This window comes from Pecten maximus, chromosome 1, assembly GCF_902652985.1.
Source record: "Pecten maximus chromosome 1, xPecMax1.1, whole genome shotgun sequence".
Classification (NCBI taxonomy): domain Eukaryota; kingdom Metazoa; phylum Mollusca; class Bivalvia; order Pectinida; family Pectinidae; genus Pecten; species Pecten maximus.
In genome coordinates, this window is record NC_047015.1 from 34657252 (window position 1) to 34681398 (window position 24147).

General features: G+C 33.9%; 1 protein-coding gene across 4 annotated transcripts in view; it reads right to left on the minus strand.

The window, feature by feature from the left end:
* Window positions 1-395: 395 nt before the first annotated feature.
* LOC117331602 (serine/threonine-protein phosphatase 2B catalytic subunit 2-like) overlaps window positions 396-24147 on the minus strand; it is a 29412-nt gene continuing 5660 nt past the window's right edge. The window contains exons 4-15 of one of the 4 annotated variants that reach the window (XM_033890413.1): window positions 22835-22946; window positions 20470-20615; window positions 18092-18231; window positions 16422-16499; window positions 15864-15958; window positions 15348-15473; window positions 13803-13892; window positions 10193-10210; window positions 9487-9537; window positions 6249-6330; window positions 5925-6022; window positions 396-5216 (exon numbers count right to left, since the gene is read on the minus strand). In XM_033890413.1, the coding sequence (XP_033746304.1) occupies window positions 5095-5216; window positions 5925-6022; window positions 6249-6330; window positions 9487-9537; window positions 10193-10210; window positions 13803-13892; window positions 15348-15473; window positions 15864-15958; window positions 16422-16499; window positions 18092-18231; window positions 20470-20615; window positions 22835-22946 (1158 nt within the window). In that variant the 3' untranslated portion in view covers window positions 396-5094. The remainder of the gene's footprint in view (window positions 5217-5924; window positions 6023-6248; window positions 6331-9486; window positions 9538-10192; window positions 10211-13802; window positions 13893-15347; window positions 15474-15863; window positions 15959-16421; window positions 16500-18091; window positions 18232-20469; window positions 20616-22834; window positions 22947-24147) is intronic. The other 3 variants (XM_033890421.1, XM_033890426.1, XM_033890427.1) reach the window with 3 other exon arrangements.

The following is a 24147-nucleotide window of genomic DNA, read 5'->3' on the forward strand; positions in this document are numbered from 1 at the left end:
ACTCAAAGTGGAAACAAGAGCCTAAAGGCCTGAATTGCTCACAAGGCTAGTTATTATTTGTAATGAATAATAGCAAATAGACCTTGAAAATAGGTCAAGGTCACGTGCATTCAGAAACTTCATAGCACATCAACCTAGGTGCCTGCTGGAAAAATGTTGGGCTTCTTGGTTCTTCTAAATCTTCAGAAGATTCTTTGTTTTCAACATCATTGGAACCTTTTGGACCTTGAAAATAGGTCAAGGTCATTTCTATGAGGAAACTTCATAACACAGATTGATCTGGGTTTGTGTTTAGCTGTGATCATGTGACAAACGAAGGTGATGGTTATGTAATTGTATATTGTACAGCATTGTATATGTTGTCATCATACTTCAAAAAACAAATAAAAGCCTAATAATAATGGTAACACTGTAAATATTTATTAAGTATAAAAAAGATCTTGGTGGTAGAGAAAATTATGTGAAGGGCAATATAAGAGTCTCGACTCAAGCACAAGACCTTAAATTGGAACAACACCTAAAACTGCCAAAATTGTGAGAATGCAGAAAAATATTTCTTCATTCACTGCCTGGTTTCTTTCTCCCAATCAGTCAATAAAGAAATGTTTAAATACGTAATCTAACTATAAATTGAGTGTACAATGTCAACATTTTTTTTGTTATTAGTAGTATATGAATTGATAAGAAAAAAAAATCTATCGGTTGCAACTACAGCAACTTTTGGTTTCACAACATTTTACAATATATCATCTGTGTGCAAGTCATAACAACAGATGACATAAATATATATAAATTCCGGGATCTCGCCAACATCATACACCCATTAGAATTTTGAAATATGTTAATACAGTTTTTTTTAATCTTGTACACATTCAAAACAGATGCTACCATAAAACAGCAAGAGCTCACCATACACAACTATCGCAGCTTGTTAAAATAATCATCAGGGTCATAAAATACTATCAAGTGAGACATGGGGTTTCCAGTAATTTACAATGATATGGCATTCACTGTGTTATTAAGACAACTTTTATATTTCCAAAGAACTGATTTTTCTAATTACCAACATGTGCCATATCAGCATATCCCTGACATTGATGGGGTCTTTTACAGGACAACACAACAAAAACCAGACATCACAAGCAGCTTTTTATCATCAAACACTTCATTCAAACTTCAATGTTTATAGACAGTCATTGAAATGCTAAATTTTGGAATTCTAACATCTATTGTTCAATCAAACCAATGCCATGTTAATATATAATGTAATACCCAACTAAACCACTCCCCAATATAATAAATCTATAATGTAGTTTGTTCACATGTACTATCAATGACGGGACTTTTTAGATTTTGAAATATCACTAGAAATGATATTATTAATCACAGCTTGATACACATCAATTTGATATTTCAACAGATCAATTTTCTTAGCTCATGCTCCGAGTTGCTGTTATGGAATGCCAGCAACTGTACTTAAAGGGTGCATAAACTTGTTCTAAAAACAACAGTGACAGCAAACAAAGAATGTAGAAAAAAACGAATACATGTACAACATAGGATTTCATATTTTATACTACATGCATGTTCACATGAAAGGTTTTTTTTTATCAACATTTTAACTCATCAACACATATACAAAAAGAAATGTTTTCATATGCCATAAACATTCTATTTTACATTACAAATCTCAATAGGCCTAGTACACTTTGATTATATTCATTGTTTTCAAAATGACTGAAGCCTAAAGCACATGCAAAAAGCTGTCTCCATTTCATTGGCATCTGATTGCTTAGTAGTGAACAACAAATTTTCGTTTATCTACCAGTTTTAATTTAAAAACGAAATGTAAATCTGAAGCAAAACTTCTGAGCTTGACTGACATTTTGAAAATACAACATTTTGAATACCAAGACTAGTAAACTGTCTATTATTAACAAAAGAGATTTTTTAACAAAATTTAATAAATAGTTTCATAAATGAATGATCAGGTGGACCAATAATTATTTTAAAAAACATACTCATTATAATTATATGTTCATAACATGGGCGATATATGCATTACATCATTACAGAATGAGTATTAAAAAGGAGAGCAAATGTTAAGTCTTCATTGAACTTGAATGTTATGGACAGCAAATATTAAACTGAAAACAGAACAATAGTAGGATTTGCTCAAATCTTAAAACACTTGCTTCCTATACTATAAAGCCATACTTACACAGAAGCATTGTGTACTCCTTATACTCTAGATCAAGGATCCAAATCATATTCATGTTTTAAGAACATTTAGCATAAATACCAACACTGTTATTGCACACGCAACATTTCTATCATCATTCATCTCCAGTATGCTTCAAGCAAATAAGTATTACTATACAATGTACATGGGATGTTAGCAATTACCAAAAAAGATCAAAGATAGGTTTCATTGTCTGTCAAGCAAAAGCTCATTGCGTACATTCTTATTTGATTTTCAAACTGCTATTTTGCATATACAAAAATGTAATTGCGTCAAAGTAAGTTGGTAATTAGAAATGTTTTTTGTATTGTATCATTGTTCAGTCATGCTTAAGAGAACATTATGGTATTTAAATAAAATGAATTTCAGCACTTATGTACTAATATGTTCTCAGTTGACTGTAAATATAACCTTTCTGAACAAGTAGAAACAAGATAGAAATTCTGTTGCTTCTGTGCATGCATTTTAAACCTAGCACCAAACATGTTGGAAACATTCATTCTATTTCAGTACTTTGACTCACAATCTTTGGGAAAGAATAACATCCAAGGTTTTTTTAGTACCCATTAAATTTTGTATTCCCCTCCAACAATACCAAGTCTTTTTCTTATAAACATACAGAATTATACAATGCTCTAGTCAACAATTTTCACAAAGATGACAAATCATATAAATCATGTATCTGGGAATGATTTGAATGAATTAGAAAATGTTTTAAAATAATGCAGTTACAACTGCATTCAAATTAGCACAGTTTTAACAGTTCAATTTTACAGCACACTACAGATGTATAATCTTAAATAGTACCAAATGTACAGGCTTAATATAAAGTAATGGCGAAAATAAATGGCATTGTACACCAGTAGTCATAAAAGCACTACAGTATTACTGAACTTGAGCAAGGCATATCACCAATGTGAAACAGAATAGATATAGGATTCTTCCATTGCTTAATAACATCCAATCAACCAATTAGAATTTTTTTCTTATTGCTCAAAGCTGTCAATCAAAATGCAACTTTATATGACCACATGAAAACTAGATCAAAATTATTAATAAGCGATGTCCATTGGTGCATCAACATATACTTCTGTTATACAAATATTTGTCGGGGATGTTTTCAGTTAAAATTTATTAGCATTTTTACTATTAGCAAGGACATGAATCAAAGGTTGTTCATGATTGACAGTATTGTCATTGAAGAGATTCAAACCTGAAAGACATCCGGTTTATTTGAAGCTTTTACCATTTACCAACACCAATATAACTGAAAGTTTTTTCTTCCAGACACAACTTTTTCATGAATGGAACATGTTTTGAATTTTCTTCCAGACAGTCCTTTTTCATAAATGGAATAAGAATTGGTTGTTTGAAACAAACTCGAAATATCGTACCCTGGTAAATTTCTAGTACCTAAAGCCAACCAGATGTACATACAGTGTACTGCAAATGTAATACTTTGTTGCAAGTATTCCCTGTATTAGTTCACACACACAAACATTTGTGAGATACTATCTTCAAAATTTGCCTAAGCAAAAAACACCCAGACACAAATATATTATCTTTAAATTAATAACATAAACAACAAAAGAAAAGTAACTAAAATGTAACTTTATATGGAAAATTATGACGACAACATCACATTCTAGAAGATGGATACCTCTTACTATAAAAAAAATTCAAGCACTCACTGGGAATAGAAAACAATATTTTATACAATTAGGATAAGTATATTAAATTGGGAGGAGAATTTCATATGGAAACTTAAAATTTGTATATCACTGGCAGGGGGTATACACCACCAGCATTTTCATGGATCAACATGAGAAAGTCAACAACAGAAGTAACAACAATCCTGATGAAGCAGATTTACCCTCCATATCAAGTGGAGGTTTACTTTGAATAAATATCTCAAGAGAGAGCTATTATTTGTTCAATAACAATGCAGATCTTAAGATCTTCATCTCGATATATTGTACATATATCATTCGGGTCTATTTTCCCAATCACCAGCATCAGATGCATTATTTGCCACTATAATAACCATTTAATCAATGACACATCTCCTCCAGGTGAACTTTCATTTTCTAACTTGAGGCAACACCATCTGTGCCTTTTCGGTAACCTCGATGACAATTAAATATTGACCTGACAGCCACATGATCCTTGCCTAGTTCCATGTTTCACATATGTGTCCTCACAACTCAAATACTGTTGAACTTAAATCCATTACAGTACCAGCTAAATCTACTGGACTGTCTTACAGAGTTGGAACTGTCCGACACAGAGGGTAATGCCTTGGTTAGCCTTATGTGGGCTATCAGCCTGGATAGTGAACTATTCAAATGGCTTGTAATGTGCCGTCCTTCATTCCATGTGAAGTTCTTTCTGACCAGACTGCACATGCACACTGCACTTCTAGCAAAAAGCTGGCCATCTTTGTTCCTGCAAACAAGTTTTCATGATCCGACTTAGAAGAGACACTTCTCCACACTTGACTAGATATCTTTGTCAGGAAATGACAGAAAGCGCAGGGTTGTCGTATATATTTTGTACGAGTGTATGCATTAGATGATTTTCTATGATATGACAAGTCAGGGTTTATGTCAACCACTGATTTAGCAGCAGACATCATTTCACTTCCTACAAATAATCAAAATACCAGAACATGCTCTCTCTTCGGGGTTGAACCTTGACAGAATCCATCTGTTGCCAAGGTCAGGAGGGCCAGCTTTGTGCCAGAGATGCATATGCGTCCACATACACAGCATGATCTGACAATTGTAATAAGTTTGTTTCAGGGTCACATGTGAAAAGAGACCAGCTCAACAGAATATCACATTGTCAGAGCTTTAGCTTTTATGAGAATTGTTGACTGCGTCTTTACGTGGTGGCATCCTCTCGTTCATTTTATCCAAGCATTTAGCTTCATCGAAGCCGCTGATCTTATGAGAAGGTGAGAAACCGCTAAGAGCTGAAACAACAGATGATACATCATTTACAAATAATCATGTGTTTTCATATAAAACACAAGTATATATACTTATGAACCACTTGGTTAAACAAGAAAACCACAAGGTGGAACAATATACATTCATTGATTGCCATATATTGTTACTTACTATCTTGTATTAAAATTATCTTGTATTAAAATAAGATTTGCATCACCTTAAGAAAGGCTATCTGGTATCTGGTCACTTTTCACTACTATTAAAGTAAATATTTTATTTTCTGACAGGTTGAGAAAAACAAATTAAAGTTGTCAAGTCATTCAACATCAGAAATTGACAGCAATAACTTGGGACAAAAAAAAAAGAATACTGAAATAAACAAAGGGCAATAATATTTACAAAAACAATGGAATTGGAATTCTTTTCAAGGAGAAAAATATTTATCAGGATCATAATGTTATAATGTACACAAAGTTTGAAAGAGATCGGTCAAAAATTGTAGGAGATTGCCACACAAACGAAAGTTCATGACTGAGGTTTTATTTTAAGTAACAGCAACATTAACCTTGGGGACTTTTTAAACCTGTATTGCACATCAGCAAATTTTAGAGAAAAATAGCACGTAAAACTTGACTTCTATAAGCATAAATTAATCTATGGTGATTGGTATTCAGCCACATGTACTTATTATGTTCTTGTTAGCTAAGTTCAGTTAAGTGTTGGATGCATACCACTTGTCAATGTATCCTTTCCTCCTGACAGTGCTCCCAAGGGAAGAAGTCCATTTGGAGTAAGACCCTTCAGCTGTAGTACACTTTCACTTTCCTCTCTGTAAAACACAACAAAAATACCATATTTGATTATAACATAGATACAAACAAATTTGCTGAAAGCGGCTAACCCGGTATGTTATTATAAACTTGTTCAGCCAAGTTCAAAATCAGTCAACATATAATTGAAATTGTAGACCTATTTGCACAGCATTTGTAGGTTTTTTTTACAGATAGAGGTTAGTCCATTTTTCCCCCATTACAGAACAAATAATGTTTGCCTACCTGAGGACAGTGAAGACTCTTGCCATTTTGCCAATGGCCCTGATTTTGTTCTTGATCACCTCCTTTCTTGAAGCAGCTCCATCTGGAATGTAATCATACATAATCCAGATTAAAACACAAATCCTCAATCCCATTTGCAAATTATGTGAAGACTCTAGCCATTTTGCCAATGACTAACCTGTTTCTAAATCATCATCTTGCCTTACTGAAAAACCTGAAATCCAACAAAACAATTACGTTTTGAGAACAGCCCACTGACTCACATCACTTTATCCTTGCATTCTACATACAGACTGACATTTCACTGTGCATGTGGTATCAAATTTGTACAAAAAATATAAATCAACTTACCAAGGTCATATATAGTGATCTATATATTTTCACAGGCATGTTTGTCAATTGATCACGCTGAACCCACAAAACAAATTAAGACTGAAATATGAAAATATCTGCATGCTGCATGGCATTTATTTTTACCTAAACACACAGTAGACATGGTTTCGTAAAAATCTAATTAAACTGCATCTAAATTACATAAATTCTTGTGCAAAAGCTTTTAACTAAAATTCTTAAAACAACTATTTGATACTTTGATATTTTTCACAGTTTTAGCATGCACTACGTATACTTGCAAAATGTGAAATAAACCCATAATGAAGTACAGGAATCCTGAATCCTCAACAACTCTACGGATAGTGGAAATCATGTTTTACATACTTAATGAAGACAAATATAAACCTTTATATAAAATCCACTGCACACCAACTACTTAAATGCAAAGAACAGCAAACCAAGCCCTTAAATACCAACTACTGTCCAATGACATGCATTCGGATTCCGGGTACATGCTGTACATGTCTCTGACTTTGTAACCAGCTACAATATGACACAGGTATACAACTCCACAAGAAAACAACTGCAACACTATTGAATCATTGGATTTCAGTGATTATTGGATTGGTTAATTTTATTATAGATGTGAATCACGGATGGCAATTATGTTTGCTCCAACATTGTTTCAAGTCCCAGGGTTTCTTCATATTCATCAATATAGGGAGAGTATCTAAAACATTTTTACATGTTGTGACCCAGGGAGTAATTAACAAGGGAACAGGGATCTGAATGTTGGTATATATGTAATATAAGATGCAAGGATGTTCTTTACACCATTCCTAAACTCTATGGTTCAGAAAAATACAGATAATCAGCAGGTGACCTCACATCTTTTCTCCAACCAAGTGTCAACAAATTTATCCTGAACAGAACTGAGCAGCTACTTACTATCTCAGTCAATTGAAGGCAACAGAAGCTAACAAATGCTAAATCTTTAATCCCTAAAAACAAGTTTCTTGTTCAATATTTCCTCAATACATATTCTGTATCCCCTACATATTATTTCTTAATATTCCCAAACTATCAATCTCTCATACTTTCATTGTAATAAGTTAGATTTGGGAGTTATGTGAACAAGGTTTAATATAACTATAACTGTATTTTACCAGGTGTAAGCCCATACTTGGAAATAATACTTAAAAGAAAAAGAGTCTGTTGTCTTTACCACATTGTGCAAAATATAGCAAGTCACGATGCAGGTCTAGTCTTCACAAATTATACGGTGACTGAACACAACACATTTTCTTAACCTTGGAACTTAAGATTTTACCTCTTGTCTGCAATTTCATTGTCAAGATATGAATAAAATAAACGATGCATTGAATTATTGTATAAATGTTTCAGTTATAGATCCCTCTTGTATAAGTTCTTAACAGGGAATAAGCCCTCCCAGTGAAGGTGGGATTTTGTATTTAATGCTTAAATCATCAATAATGAACGTACAATATCCAAAGAAATATCTAATTTGCCCGCATAACTGACACCACATTGACCCTTATAACAACAACTAACACCATTCAAGTACATCTACACTATTTTATGTTGGGATTACAACACTTGTATTGCACATTAATTTTAACTGAAGAGATCTAGTCTATGCTACACATCATGCAAAAACTCAATCTAGTACTATGGCGAATTATCATGTAGTTTTGACAAAATATATCACACGCCATTCAAAAAAATGGCAAAACAGTAGGCAAAAATTAAAACAATAGGCCAATACAGTGTTGTCAATAAATTCTGGCATCCAGTGAATTGTCACCTGGTGCTCTGCCATTTCATGGCTACATCAACAACAAAGTATACACTTTATACAGATAGTATAGTCTCAGAATATCTCTGGAAATGGCCCCAGATTTTTTTCTGAAATCCTCCAAATGTTATTGACAACACTGTAAATATATAACAAGTGGCATGTTAGCAAGGTCTTATCAACATGGTTTAGTAGTACAGACAGAGAGTCAAGCAGCATGTGACAATACATTATTGTTAGTCATCCAACTATACAAATGTGTAATTCACAATATAGCGCTCAACTTATAACGCTGTAACCAATTTCTGGGTATATATATCAACTCTACGTGACTTAATACTAAATAATAACACGTGTATATATAGATATATATTGCATGTCATAATGAAGCAGCCAACCAATTCATACTTTTACTACTTCAGAACTAAAACCACAAGTATCCAGTTTTCATTTGATAGAAATTTGTTACACAATTGTTCTATGTTAAACTGTACATGTTAAAACCTGAAGGAATAACTCTTTTGTTTTCCATAATTGAAAAAGCTTACCTTTAAATTGACAGGAGTGCAGCACTACACTATAACATGTTAGTATATATATATACTTAACACAAACATGAACACATGACAACAACATCCTATTACAATACAAACACTATGCAAACTACTTGTAGGAACAATAGTAACATTTAACTTCAAATGACCTAGCTACTTGCTGGAATTTTTCAAACAATAAACATTTTACCAGATTTATGTCGGTATTCTTAAAATTTACATATAAATATACTTTCTAATTCAGAAGATAATGTATCAAATTGATATTGTACATAACAACAAATGACACCTTTCATAACTTGAATACATGGACATGGTAAAAAGCAGGTATTGGCCACACACTGGACAACTCATCAAATCACACAATGAAATGTACACAAGATTTACATTTCAGTCACTCCTGTACATGAAACCAGAGAAACATTATGATTTTCATTCTGAAGTAGTAAAATATGTTACAAAACCTGATTATATCTCAAAGGTTCATCCACCTTGATGACAAATGGCTGATTGACATGCAAAATTGTTGACTTACTTGCCTCTCTGTCTACTACAAGTACTTGACTTCCAGCATGTTTGTGACGGACTGGCAATTTACAAATTATCTTAATTATTACACATGAAAACATTATACAGCATCACTGTCCAAATTAATACAGCAACAAGCCTTAATTGCTATACCATCAGCTGCAAATGTCTAGCTAAAAGATTTTGCGGTGTAACTATGTATCTGCTATCTGACTAGTCACCTGTGAGGAAAGCTAAAGAGGTTAAATAATTAGGTACTTTGCTAAGAAATGTGGACTCATAGATAATGAATGGAACCAAACCAAATATACCAATATAAAATTGTGAAATATTTTAAAATTTTGGTTTATTTGCATGCTTGACTTTGATAAATGGAGAAATAAGAGAAATCCATTTGGTATAATATGATCATTAGGAATTAAAAGTTAATAGGAATTCTCTCCAGTGGCTTATATTTTAGTTTACTTAAATTAAATATAACTAATTGTTAAAGAGTTCACATAAGTGACATCAAATAAGTGAGTTAAGGAAAGCTTTACAGTGTTAACACTGAAAGTGGAACAAGCAACACAGGTTTCTTTTTACACCAAGAGGTAGGTTTTAGAGAGAGTAAGTTAGCAGGAGCACTACAATCACTCATCCAATATTAAATTGATAAATTTGGTGCTAAAAGGATGAACGCTGATGGATAATAATCTGGAGGCTCCACTTACCATTAGCTATGCGGGGCCCTAGGTTAGCACATGCAACGTAACCAAGTCAAGGAGACCAACCATGAAGAAAATGAACAAAAAATATAAAAGCATTAAATATAAACGGTAACGATAAAAATGCAACAAAAATACTAACCAGAAAAAATAAACAAAACTTGCAAAAATGTAGGTATGTTTTTTATGTGCATATATCCAATGCCTCCCCTATAACCATTTTCATTCAAAATTAAAAAGATGTACTTAATAATCAAAGCACACTTTTAAGTTCATTTAAATTTGATCAGTGTTTAAACCATGACATATAGCACCTTAGCACTTAATTTAAAGATGCATGACTGTGTATGGGATAGGTAATATTTAAGATGTAGGGAGTGTACAAAACAAACCATAAAACATTCCCTTTTTGCAGATCAATCATTCAAAATCATAAACAGAAAATCAGAGGTGTTAAGGGTGTGTACATAGTTCCTATCAAATAAGAATAAAGCACAACTGTGTGTAAAGTTTCAGAAAACTAGTCAGAAGAAGGAGTACTTCATTTAATATAATACATAAACTTCAAGTAGAATTGTCATTGTGGCATTAAACCACTATATATAATACCAATTTTAGCCTTGGTAGAGTTTTTGAAATCTCAAGAAAAACATGAATAGTGTAAAAGAATGGGTAGATGCTGCTTGTACATGTAAAATTACTAAAATCTTGTTATAATCAGCTAATTATGAAGCATGCTTCTCTCAGTTGGTAGAGCTGAGGATTTTATGCTGGACACCAGGGTTTTATTCTTGTCAGGGACACTCAAATGCGTTTTTTCCTGTTCTTTTTATATCTGACTCTGGAGTTCCCTGTAAAGCAGGCAGATCTGCATTTCTTATTTCAACAAATAACTTGAACTTCATTCATTCTTAAATTGTATGGATGTCATTTGAGTATCATACAAAGATACATCTCCCGAATCTGATTGGCCGAAATGCACAGGACCCTACACTATCCATTGCCGACAGACTATGAATGTATCTGGGAGATTGGCCCTTTTTTTGTGGCGCAGGTCTACCTTAGTTTCTCTTTAAATAATTACAGTTTCATAAAAACAAAAGAATAATACACTCTATTGGAAGAGATTTAGAAGAAGTGTTATCCCTCTGAAAAGAATATAAAAATACATCATTGAATTCAGCTTTCTTTACAGTTGAAAATCATGTTGACTAAAGCATGGCACATAATTGCACAACCACCTGTAACATCAGGCTGCAGTACTAGTGACATTTCCACTCTCCAGTATGTTTTCCAAAACAAAACACTCGTCCATTAACTTAATAATGAACAATATATGCACCAGATCTATTTATCTCGGGACAAACAACGCAAGACCAGATGTAATGAGTTTCATATTGTTGTCTTTTGTTGTTGTTGTTGTTGTTGTTGTTTCATGTCGCCTGGCACTGCAGAAATCAGATATAACCTGACCAAGGTTTAACCATAAGCATCAGACAGGATTTGAATCCTCGGGAGAAAGCAAATGTTATGGAGACCAATGCAGATCCATAGAGAAGATGCTGGCATGATGTTGGTCCAAGTGAAGACATGCCCAGAACAAAGTCTGCCGGGTGTAGTGGGACTGTGCCACACAAGGAGTTACCAGAATGAGTTGAATTGAATCATTACAAATGACAATATCCTGCATTCATCTTCAGTCTCACTTCATTTGTTCTTCCTGTCTTCTATCTTTCATTTTCCACAGATACACAGAAGTACATTTTAAGTGCACTTTGTAAGCTTTTTCTTCTGGTAGACAAACATCATTGATGATGATGACAGGTGCATCATTTACAACATTTGTCGACGCATACATTAACTAGTTGAAAATATATATAATAAATAAATATAATTATTCTAATTGCCTGATGGAAAAGTAGCATTGTTAACTGCAGTAATCTGACAATGCAATCTACTCTTCTGAATAAGCAAGCAATTGTAAAACACCCATTCTTTTACTGGTAGGAATAACATTGTTAAAACGATATATACTTTCTTTTACAATATTTTTAGATAAACAAAACTGGTTTAATTTAAAGTAGATGAATATTTATCTCAGTATCAACACTCAACAGTACAGGTGTACAGTAACATATATGCTAATCTCTATGGGCAATTTCTCAATTTCCATAATTTAATACCAGTTATATGATTTTGTTTTTCTAGTATCTGCATAGTGTATAGAAATGCTGAATCTGACAATTGCTTTGTACATATAACTACACCTTAATTGAGTCGGCTAATAACCATACCATCGATATGTGGAGTTAATTCATCAAAAACAAGTGTAATAATAATAACACACAATTTTGAATAACACAAGCCAATATAGATAAGTTTGGATGACAATAACATGCATACAAAATAAGATCAGATCAGAGTAAAGAATCAAATTAAGACTTGCTTGCTTGGAAGCTGAACAAGCCTTTGGACTTATTTCATTTTTATTTGAACAAACTGTCAAGTCATGTAATAAAGCATTTGGCATCCAATATAATATTGATATATCTCAAATATGGTATGGCTATTAATTATATAGCAAGCCAAGGAGATTTATTTGGTTTTTGACAAGGCATAATGTAAAGCAAACTAAGGGCATTTTGCTTTGTCAAATAGAACAGACATTACAAAGCAAACTAGGGGGTGCATTTGTCCTACAGCACCTAACTAATATTACATCACAAATGCAGGTTTTCATTTCAGTTTATGATTTTAGATTGCGACCAAATATTGAAGTACAACAAGTGTATTTAAGATTACAAATTGAAAATTGGGCAGGGGTAACAGTTTGGAATGCAATTTGTCACTCTTTTTTTGGTTAGGTGGGTGTAGATTATTCATAATGGTGAAGTTAGGAATGCAATGCCAAATCCCTATCACAGGTTCACATCAACCCAAGGAAATTTGTTTTGTCCATTTCCCCACCTGTTGCTGTTTCATTTATTACTTGTTAGAATGTTTCATTGATGAATTTAACCAACTTCAGATTTTCTCTCTCTCTGTTCTTCCATTTTTCTTGTTTATCTTATCTTTCACCTTTTTAATCAGAATGTTTGTCCATTGTTATCTGAATATCCTCTTTTATCCAAAATATCTGCTATCAGTAAAATGTATGGATCTTGAGGTACATGTAATTCCAAAGCTGTGACTTTGACCTGTATAATTTTCTGACGAAATGTGAATGAATCTATATGATAAGACTTTTATGGAAGAAGCTTAATTTTGTTCAAAAGGAATTTAAGAACTCTTTCAATAGAATGAAGCATTGTTACTGAAATTAAAGTGTCTTAATTTTCTAACAGTATACCAAATTCTGGACAAGCTGTTATTGATGTTCATTGTTCAGAGGGGAAGGTTGGTTGGAAACCCTTATCACACGATTTGTTTGGCCAAAGCAATACTGATGAACCGAATTTACTGAAAAACATTTGTCTTCAAATAGTTGAAGAAATAAAAGTGAAACGTTTGATTTGCAGTCATTGCACAGAGAAGGAATAGAATTTGCACAGACGTATATGTATATATATGTTACAGGTATACTTATCAATTGTAGGTAAGTGTACTGAATGCATACCTTCACTTCCTTCCTCTTCCTCCTCCTCATCTTCTGTTGTCAGCTCGTTGTCAGAGCAAATACTCAACACATTCACAAGCATCTCTGTCACTGAAATCAAACAATTCATAATAACACAATTGTATGACAGCCAAATGGACCAGAGACAATTAGCACTAAATTGGAAGTTGCAAATTTCATTTCCCCTTTCCAGCCCCTCATGTGATTCAGTTCTGTGAATAAAATTCCTTTACTGGTGGATGACTTGGTGTCCCCAAGATATTCCAAAGTAGTTTTTTTTGTAATTTTTTAACAAAGTACAGTGCAACTTACTAAAACCATTCCTTCTCAAAACCAAGTACAGTGTAACTTACTAAAACCATTCCTTCTCAAAACCAATCACCTGTTGAAACTAATCGAAAGGGCAATGAAAGGAATTGATCCTTCTTTATTATAGTAATAAAAAACTTCCCAATAACGATCCTTCTGTATTCCAAATATTGAACCGCTCTTGTGTCCAGAATAGTAAAAATAGACCCCAAATTACATCCATAAGCAAACATTTTGTCGTAGGCTTTGTCTTAGGGCATACATATGTAGTAGGTTAATTTGTGCAAAACACCTACGACTAGAGGAGCATTATGATTTGTGGAATAATCAAAATGAGCAAGCTGAAACCATGCATCATCGAAGTGGTACAGTCTGTTTACCATCAAGTGTTTCGCATCTAATTTGCATGAGGACATAGATCTGGTTCAATTTTTAAAATGCAATATCAATGGCCTGAATAAGGTAATAGGACCTGGTTAATGTTAAAAATTACTGTTCTTATTTTTATTTGTAAAACCATTCTAGATTGGAATGAAATAGATACCCCATATCGTGCCCCATAAGTACAGAGGTGTAGATGTAGCAACAGGCCTGAGGCAGGTCAATGCAGATGACAGCATTATTAAGTAATAAGTGAAATGGTATGATTATGGTATACATTTGCAATCAGTAAAAGAACTTATTCAATGAATTTAGTCCATTAACTTCCACAATATTAACATTGCTTCACAGATACGACACATGATACGATCAATATTATCCCCAGATCCTGACCCGTCAAAATGGATCACTTCTCCAAGCCGAACCCTGTCCAAACCAACTAAATATTTATGTACCTTGCATGATTGGTTTAGGGAAGTTCCACTGTATATATCAGCAAATGATATTGTCTATAGTACTAATGAAATCTGTTATCATAATCTGGTCACTGTGAAAAATTCCTTAATCCACCATCGAAAAAAATCTTTCAAGTTTTGGTTTACTAATTAAATTTTATCAACGATACATTGACAATCTTAATAGTGAACTGCATTTTGTGCGGAATCAAAACCAGCATATGAAACAAAAAAGATAGGTTGACAAACTCGGCACATGTCATTTTCCCTGTCAGGATGAGTGAACAAGTGCTTTTGGCAAAACTTGATATCTCTACAATGCACAAAAAATCTTAAATCGGCTATTTCCTTAGCCTTACAAGTCCCCAGAATTACTCAAACCAAATCATGTACAAATTACCTTTTTCACCAACAAATGGTAGTGACCATGTGAACACATCCATGAAGTTGGGCAACCAATATGGATGTGGAGAACAGTTGAACTGTCTGATGTTCATCACATTGTTTTCATACTTTAATATGGCAGCTACAAAATAACAATAATATCTGTTCATTACATGACATTTGAATAATCATCTTGCTTTCCTTGTAACTATTATAGTTTAAGTTATTATACATCAATAAATTGCATGATTTTTTTAAATACGTAAAATTTAAGTCTATACATATACACTTTCATACTTTGAGTGAACTAATTACTACTAGCACAACATGTAGTTTCAATGCAAATATAGATACTTTCCCTTTGTCCCAAAGTTAAAATTTACAGGCCAGTAGTTCGTTTAGTTCCCTTTGTCCCAAAATTAAAATTTACAGGCCAGTAGTTTGTTTAGTTAAAAGTTGTACACGCCATGGCTTACAATACAAAATATCTAGGAAACTGTTTTTACTGATGTCCCAAAGATCTTTTTCTTACCTTTATTATTATAAACATCTAGGTAATTTGGAGCTGAAAATATCGTTATTAGTGATGGAAAACCTGTTGTCTGACTCTTCCTATACATGCGGTATCTGGAATGAAAAAAAACAAAACCATTAGATTTGACATGCCTTCACTTACAATCATAAGGAGTGATGAGGAAAGATAAACCACAACTTTTTTTGATTTTTTTTCTTTCGGATTTCTAATAATCCTGTTACTACATATCTAGTATTTTTAGGGTTGATTCCACGCTGAATGCACAAATTAATGTTCTTCCTATAATTCAGAAATAAGACATGAAAACACTATTACTACAGAATACTCAACAAACAGTTTTTAGAAAACAAAACAGGTAATCGATGGGGCAAGTTGTGCGAAAAAGATGGCACACTTTTTTGGGAAATTTCTCTCCAGCTGGTTGAATGGTTAAGTTGAAACATTTTCTCATTATTATTTTACCAGAATCAGCATAACAAATTTTTGAACATGTAAATTATAACTTGCTCATGTCTAACAAGCTAAAGAAGGTAACAGTGATCAAAGAATACTTACCCAGCATCTTGTGCCTCATGTGCTCTAATAATTGATAATAAATTATTCTGTGACAAAAAATCACAACATGCTGCATAGCTGAAAAGAAATGAAATTTTTCTTTTTAGTTTCAATAATTGCAGTGAACAAGACTCAAAGTAACCACCAACCTTCTCAACCAACTCTATTGATCAAAAAGTGTGACAGCAACTTTGCAATTTTAGTAAGTGCCAATAACCTTTGACTTAATTTTTTTTTACGAATTCCATATTCAAACTTAACCTTTGGCTTATGTTTTTTTTCATGAATTCCATATTCAAACTTAACAAAGGCCTGATGGGACTGCATTGCTCACCTGGTATTCACTTCTTTGATGATTCTGTCTTTTAGTTAATCAAAAGAGCTTGTTTCTGTGCTTTAACAAATTATACCATTGTGACCTTGTATATGGGTAAAGATAATTCATTCTTACAAATTTTGTTAGGCATCATTTAAGAAACCTACCAGCCAAATATTTTGATTCTAGGAGATGTATGGTGAACAAGAAGAAATAGACTGTTATAACAAATCTGACCCTTGTTACCTTGACAGTGTTAAAGGCATTTCCTCTTACAAACTTTATTGAGTATTGTCCCAAGCACTGACCTGCCAAATGTCTTCTTAATTCTAGGCCTTTTAATTAATGGGTTTTTTTTCCGGATGAAACAATCTTTTTAGATCATCATTGATAATTTATTTTATTCTGGATAAATAACAAACATTTTAAACTTGAATATATCTCTTTTTCATATTATGAACATTTGTTTTTTGTTGCAAAGCCCAATGGTCCGAATATTATATGGACAGAGTAGATTTCAAAAAGAGGCTACAAAGAGAATGGACAACGGATTGACACAGTAAAATTCCTATTTGATTTTCTCGAGTGTATTTCTCTTAATCCAGCTCAAATACGCAAACAAGCATTTATTCAAGACTTAATTTGGAAATTATTTGTTTATAACAAGTCGATGTACAGCATTAATAACCAATACTTTCTTGATTCGCGTTACAGAAACAAATCCGTTATCCATGCCACATTATTTACGTAAACACGACAGCCATGATTGGAGGTTGTTGCTCTCTATCCAAGCTAATTGTTTTCAAAACAGTGTCACAATTTTTGACAAATAAGTATAACTTCAAACACATTGAACACATTTTCCGAACCTTGTAACTTACAATTATGTCCCGTGCAATTCGTTGACAAGATCCGAATGAAATAAACGATGTTTTGCATTATTTCTAAAAAAAATTCAGTCATAGGTCATTGATGTAGATTGGGCTATCCTATTTTGTATTATAATCAAAGATTGGGGCCAATTTTTTCCTCTCTTGCATAGGGTCTTATCTGGGGATAAGCCCAACCGCGACTTTGGGCTTATACCCGGTAAAATAAGGCACATACCCCCTTACTAAAGTGGGAGTATAACAAGGAGAGCAACGAAGATGGGGAAAGGCACAAACAAAAAATGTATAAAAATTTGAATTAAATTTCATTTTCTGATATGATATCACCACGATTTTTCCACACAACTGTGAATCTGGTTGAAATATTGTTTTTTTTTAAATCAACAGCCACCAGTTAACTATTAACATTGCATATTCTATATCAATCTTTAGGATGTAAAAGTTTTATTTCATTAATTATTCACCTGTAAAAATATGAGCAACCTCTGACACTATTATGAGTGAAGTGTTCTGATGTTTTCTCTGTTCCAAAGTCTTCCAGGGGGTCAGACCACAAGAGGTCACACATGGGGCCAAATGCAGGAGGCTCCTTGAACCTGTCCAACTGAAACAAAAAAGTGCATTTCAATTACCCTTACAAATAACAAAAGTACAGATTCTCAGTAAATCAACTGGTTCTCAAGGAATTCACACTGTCCTTAATCATGACTATAGTTGCATTCCCAGATATTTAAACAAGAGATCCCAGAGGGATCTTGGCGCCCACCATTGAATGATCTTCATAGGTTCCATGTCAGATTGATCTTTTCTCTACTTTTCCCTTCATTTTACTAATCTGTGCAAATTGAGACATCCCTCCAGTACTTTTCAAACAAGGGAATCCTAGCTATATAAGAAATTTGAGATTTAACGATAATGGCGGTTTGTTTGCCAGGTTGTTTTCAGGACAGACTGGTCCAAAAATGCAATACAAGGGACCAAGGGGAACCTACTTATGAAATTTGAGAAAGATCCATTCAGTACTTTGAGAAATAGAGATAACAAACTTCAATTGTAACAAGAGATCCCAGAGGGATCTTGGCGCCCACCATTGAATGATCTTCATAGGTTCCATGTCAGATTGATCTTTTCTCTACTTTTCCCTTCATTTTACTAATCTGTGCAAATTGAGACATCCCTCCAGTATTTTTCAAACAAGGGAATCCTAGCTATATAAGAAATTTGAGATTTAACGATAATGGCTGTTTGTTTGCCAGGTTGTTTTAAGGACAGACTGGTCCAAAAATGCAATACAAGGGACCAAGGGGAACCTACTTATGAAATTTGAGAAAGATCGTTTCAGTACTTTGAGGAATAGAGATAAACTTCAATTGTCAAAATCCAAGATGGCGGTCTGTCGGCCATGTTGTTTTCAGATTGGTCTCAAAACGCAATATGCATAACTAGGCACCAAGGGAAACTTACATATGAAATTTGAGAAAGATCCCTTCAGTACTTTCTCAGAAATAGCGATAACAAACTTCAATTGTCAAAATCCAAGATGGCTGCCTCTCGGCCATGTTGTTTTCGGATTGGTCTCAAAACGCAATATGCATAACTAGGCACCAAGGGAAACCTACATATGAAATTTCAGAAAGATCCCTTCAGTACTTTCTCAGAAATAGTGTTCACAAACTTCAATTGTCAAAATCCAAGATGGCTGCCTCTCGGCCATGTTGTTTTCCGATTGGTCTCAAATCGCAATATGCATAACTAGGCACCAAGGGGAACCTACATATGAAATTTGAGAAAGATCCCTTCAGTACTTTCTCAGAAATAGCGATAACAAACTTCAATTGTCAAAATCCAAGATGGCTGCCTGTCGGCCATGTTGTTATCCGATTGGTCTCAAAACGCAATATGCATAACTAAGCACCAAGGGGAACCTTCATATGAAATTTGAGAAAGATCCCTTCAGTACTTTCTCAGAAATAGCGATAACAAACTTCAATTGTCAAAATCCAAGATGGCTGCCTGTCGGCCATGTTGTTATCCGATTGGTCTCAAAACGCAATATGCATAACTAGGCACCAAGGGGAACCTTCATATGAAATTTGAGAAAGATCCCTTCAGTACTTTCTCAGAAATAGCGATAACAAGAATTGTTTACGGACGGAGGGACGGACGGAGGGAGGGACGGACGGACGGACGACGGACCACGGACGCAGGGCGATTTGAATAGCCCACCATCTAATGATGGTGGGCTAAAAATCCAAGATGGCGGTCTGTCGGCCATATTGTTTCTCAATTGATCTCAAAATGCAATTAGCATAACGAGGCACCAAGGGGAACCTTCAAATGAAATTTGAGAAAGATCCCTTCAGTACTTTCTGAGAAATAGCGATAACAAGAATTGTTTACGGACGGACGGACGGACCACGGACCACGGACGCAGGGCGATTTGAATAGCCCACCATCTGATGATGGTGGGCTAAAAAAGTAGAAACCAGATATCATAGATACAGAATGGTTGTTTGTATTTGTCCTTTGAAAGTGAGCTCAGTTAACATCAGACATGTGGCTTTTATATATAGAATGGGTAAATGTAGAATAAAGATTTGATATCTGCCCGCCAGCTTTGTTCTAGTCTACAGAAATTTGGTGGAAAATATCTGTGCTACTTCTTAAATCACAGTTGTTCATCCAGTCAGTCTAAAAAACATATGCACAGCTACAAACCAAAGGGAACCCTAGCTGAACTTTGAGAAAGACTCATCTAATACTTAATTACAATTGTTTATTGACATACAGTGGACAAGGTATGAAAGGTGGTTTGAAGAGTGAATTTAAATGAATTACATACTTTTCTTATATCTTCTAATGTGTGGATTTCTGGTGAAAGACCTCCATGAACACAGAGGAACTGCTGATTCATTAGTGCTGCCAGTGGCAGACAGTCAAACGCATCCATGCAAGCATCGTATACTCTCTCAGTATACTTTATTTTACCTGAAGTAGAAAAAAATATCATAATGTACATTTTGAAATAATCAAAAGGTAAACAACAACGTGCTGGGTGGATCAGCTTTAATCAAATATTGACTGCTTTTGACACTAAGGCATGTCAAAATCAGAACAAATTTAAAATACAAACATTCAGGTATAAAGTATAAAATGTGGTGCCCATCCTAGTGACAATAACAACAAGTTATTATGAATGACGAAATGGAAAGTACACAATCAAATGACATCATCATGATCAATAACAGTAGGATAATTATGTCAAGGTGTTCCTTATGTGTTACACATAGTCTATACTAACTGTACCATGCTTAACAGAAAATAAATTCTAATCTAATAATAAATTCATAAAACTATAGTTTTATAGAGTCCACATAGAGAATATAACAGCTATCGATAGAATTAAATACCATAAGTAGTCACATGTATGTATAAGATACAAGTAAATTAGTACAATGCAAAATGTAGTTTGTTGGTGATATCGTTGGTGGTATATATAACAGCCTGTTTCAGGTGAGACAGAGACATGATAAGTCACATTTTAGGTAATTATTCCATTAAAGCATGTATACAAGAAATGCAGTTATTAATTTGGCATGCCATATTTATAGCATATAGTATCCAAGAAATAATGGGCGGAACTGTTCCCACTAGTCCATTTGATTGTGCAATGCTATCGGTTTAGAGATGGGAATCAATTAAAATTTCAACATCAATGATCAGATAAAATATGTTAATGTCAATCAATCAATTTTCCATGATTTAATGGTTAGCGTACCATTACACAATCCTTTAAAAGATATTACATTTTCATTACTCCTGGATGGAATAAGCCTATATTATCTCTGAAGCAGAGTTAGTGGCTATTTTGATTTTATGCTAGTAGCTTTACTCCAGAGTAGTTTCATATCTTAATTTTTCTATCATACCGTTTCAACATTATAATCTTAATTGATAAACAGTTATATATATATATAGTTTTTTGCAATTAATTATAGTTAAATAGCATGACTGGTAAGAAGTTGTAGTTAGGAGTAAAATTACATAGAACCTCCATTCTCTTTTTAAATTGAAAGTAGAACTTGCACTTTCGATTTTGAAAACAATCATCAATATTGACATCTCACAATCCATCATTGAGAATTGGTTGCCTTTCCGATAAGATATTAATTATAATCGATAATGGGGACAACATTAGTATCAGTTAAGACTAATCATGAAGGAATAAGGTCCTCGCACAAGAAAGTCCAAATCACAAACACATTGCCCAGATGCTGATGGAGGTTCCCAGGAAGTCTGTTTCAAATTCATTCATGAATAGAACGACAAAGTTCGTCACATATTTCGTTCCCATACCTATATACAAGAGTTAAACATTAGCGTTAGACATAACAGTGTAATTGACTCTTAAATGCTGTTGCTTTTTGCAGTTCAGAATGCTCATTTTCACCACAGCCACAAGTTCATGGATATAGCAGATTGCTCCTTTAAAGCAGCCTCGGATAGTAGCTGTTGGATTGCTAATGATTTCTGCTTGAATAATCCTAATTCTGTCCTCACAGTTATTTCTTTTGCTTTTTTTCCCATTCAAATAGAATACTGTAAGTAATGTTGTTAATCAGAATCTGTCGGCGCTCATAATGTATCTTTGTCCTATATGTTGTCGGAGCCTGGTCTGTGTGAATACATATACAATAATTCAGATCCTCTCTGTGATGTTTTAATTCTTTGCTTGTGTTCATGAGATGGACATAAAGACAAAGTATTCTCCTTGTTCTGAACCAAAACATCCCCTAACCCCAACTTTCTCATAATAGTGGAGGGTTCCTGGTCCTCCCCATTGGTTCTGGATCATTAGTTTGACTGTTGGTAACAATTCTTTGGTGTAATTCGAAGTTCACCAAACAGAGGTTCGTTCAGGTCGGCAAGGACGAATCCTATAGAGAGGACGCCTGGGATCTCCAGTAGAAAAGTAGGATATATGCGAGATCCAACATCTGTAGTTTTTACATTGACATTGGCTCTTCCACCTCCCATATTTTGAAATAATGTGCAATTTATTTGAAACTAAGATTTTTAAAAGCATATCAATAATTCAACTATAAAAATGATAATAAAAAGCAATTCCCTCTAGCACAACTTTTTCAATAAATGGCCCCAGAAACTTAATAATTAAATCAGGCCTGTATAATTACAAGTATACTTACACTCTTGTTTAAATGTGAAATATTCTGTAAGGTGCCTGCACTCATGATTGCCTCTCAACATGAAAAATGTGTTTGGATGTAGAAGCTTTAGGGACCAAAGGTATAGAACACACTGAAAGAAAGAAAAAAAACTTGTCTTATGTTGCATCATAACATTGCATCATGATTTCAATTTCTGGACACTTAATTCTGGTGATTTTCTTCTTACACATTTTGACGTAAGCCTCAGAGAGTATATTTAAAAGATACCTTATAAGGTAAACACGCAATTCTACATTCTTAAAAGACATTTTGCTGAAACCTTGAATGAAGGTCAAGAGCATTCATTTGAACACTTTTCATAGCCTTTCATCCAAGCATGCTACTGGCCCAATGTCAAGTCCCTTGGTAAATTTTGGTTATTGAGAAGTAACATTCAGATTTTAGCCTATTTGAACCCTGTGACCTTGAATGAAGGTCAAGATAATTTATTTGAACAATCATGGTAGCCCTTCACACAAACATGCCACAGAACCCATATCAGGTCTCTTGAATCTCATGGTTATTGAGAAGAAGTTGTTTCAAGGAAAAAGTTGATGAGGTACAGATGGCTCGATGGACAGATGACGCACCATGGCATTTAAGCTCACTTTCGCTTCAATAAGTGAGCTTAAAATCATCTAATGTCGCTCATGAAAATATTGTTAATCTGATGAGTTGGTAGAGTGAGAATACAAAAATCAGTTCAAACTTCAAAGTAAGAGTAACCTCAATTTTTACCCCAGAAGATTTAAATCCAAATTTGTCAAAAAGACGATGGTCATGAGAAAGTGCTTAAGTTCCAGGAATGTGAGAAAATTAATGAAGTCGGTAGGGCAAGATCTATAGTAACAGCGGCCTCAATTTTTGTCCCCATGTGAATGAAGCCTCCATTTTTGTCTCCAGGTGAATGAAACATGAACTCATACAAAATGATGGTCATGAGTAATTTAAGTGTACCACTTTCAGAACAGTCAGGTAATTAATGAAGTCTGTTAAGCATAGACTTAATCAGATCATCAAAGATGTCAGTAAAGGCTACAGCACAGACATTGAGACAAAAGGTAATGTTTGTGAGTACAGTGTTTTTTTTAGGGTCGATTTGGGGCCGAATTTCGGCCCCTTCCCCTAGAGAAATTTTGTTGTATTTTCCCAATTTCTTGCTCATATTTTCCTATTCAGAAAATATCCCTTCACATCAATTGGTATAAAGAAATGCTGATCAAAATGTATTTCACAAGAAATCTTCAACGCCGATGTTCTCGTTCTATGTTGGTCGCGTTCGATATCGCAAA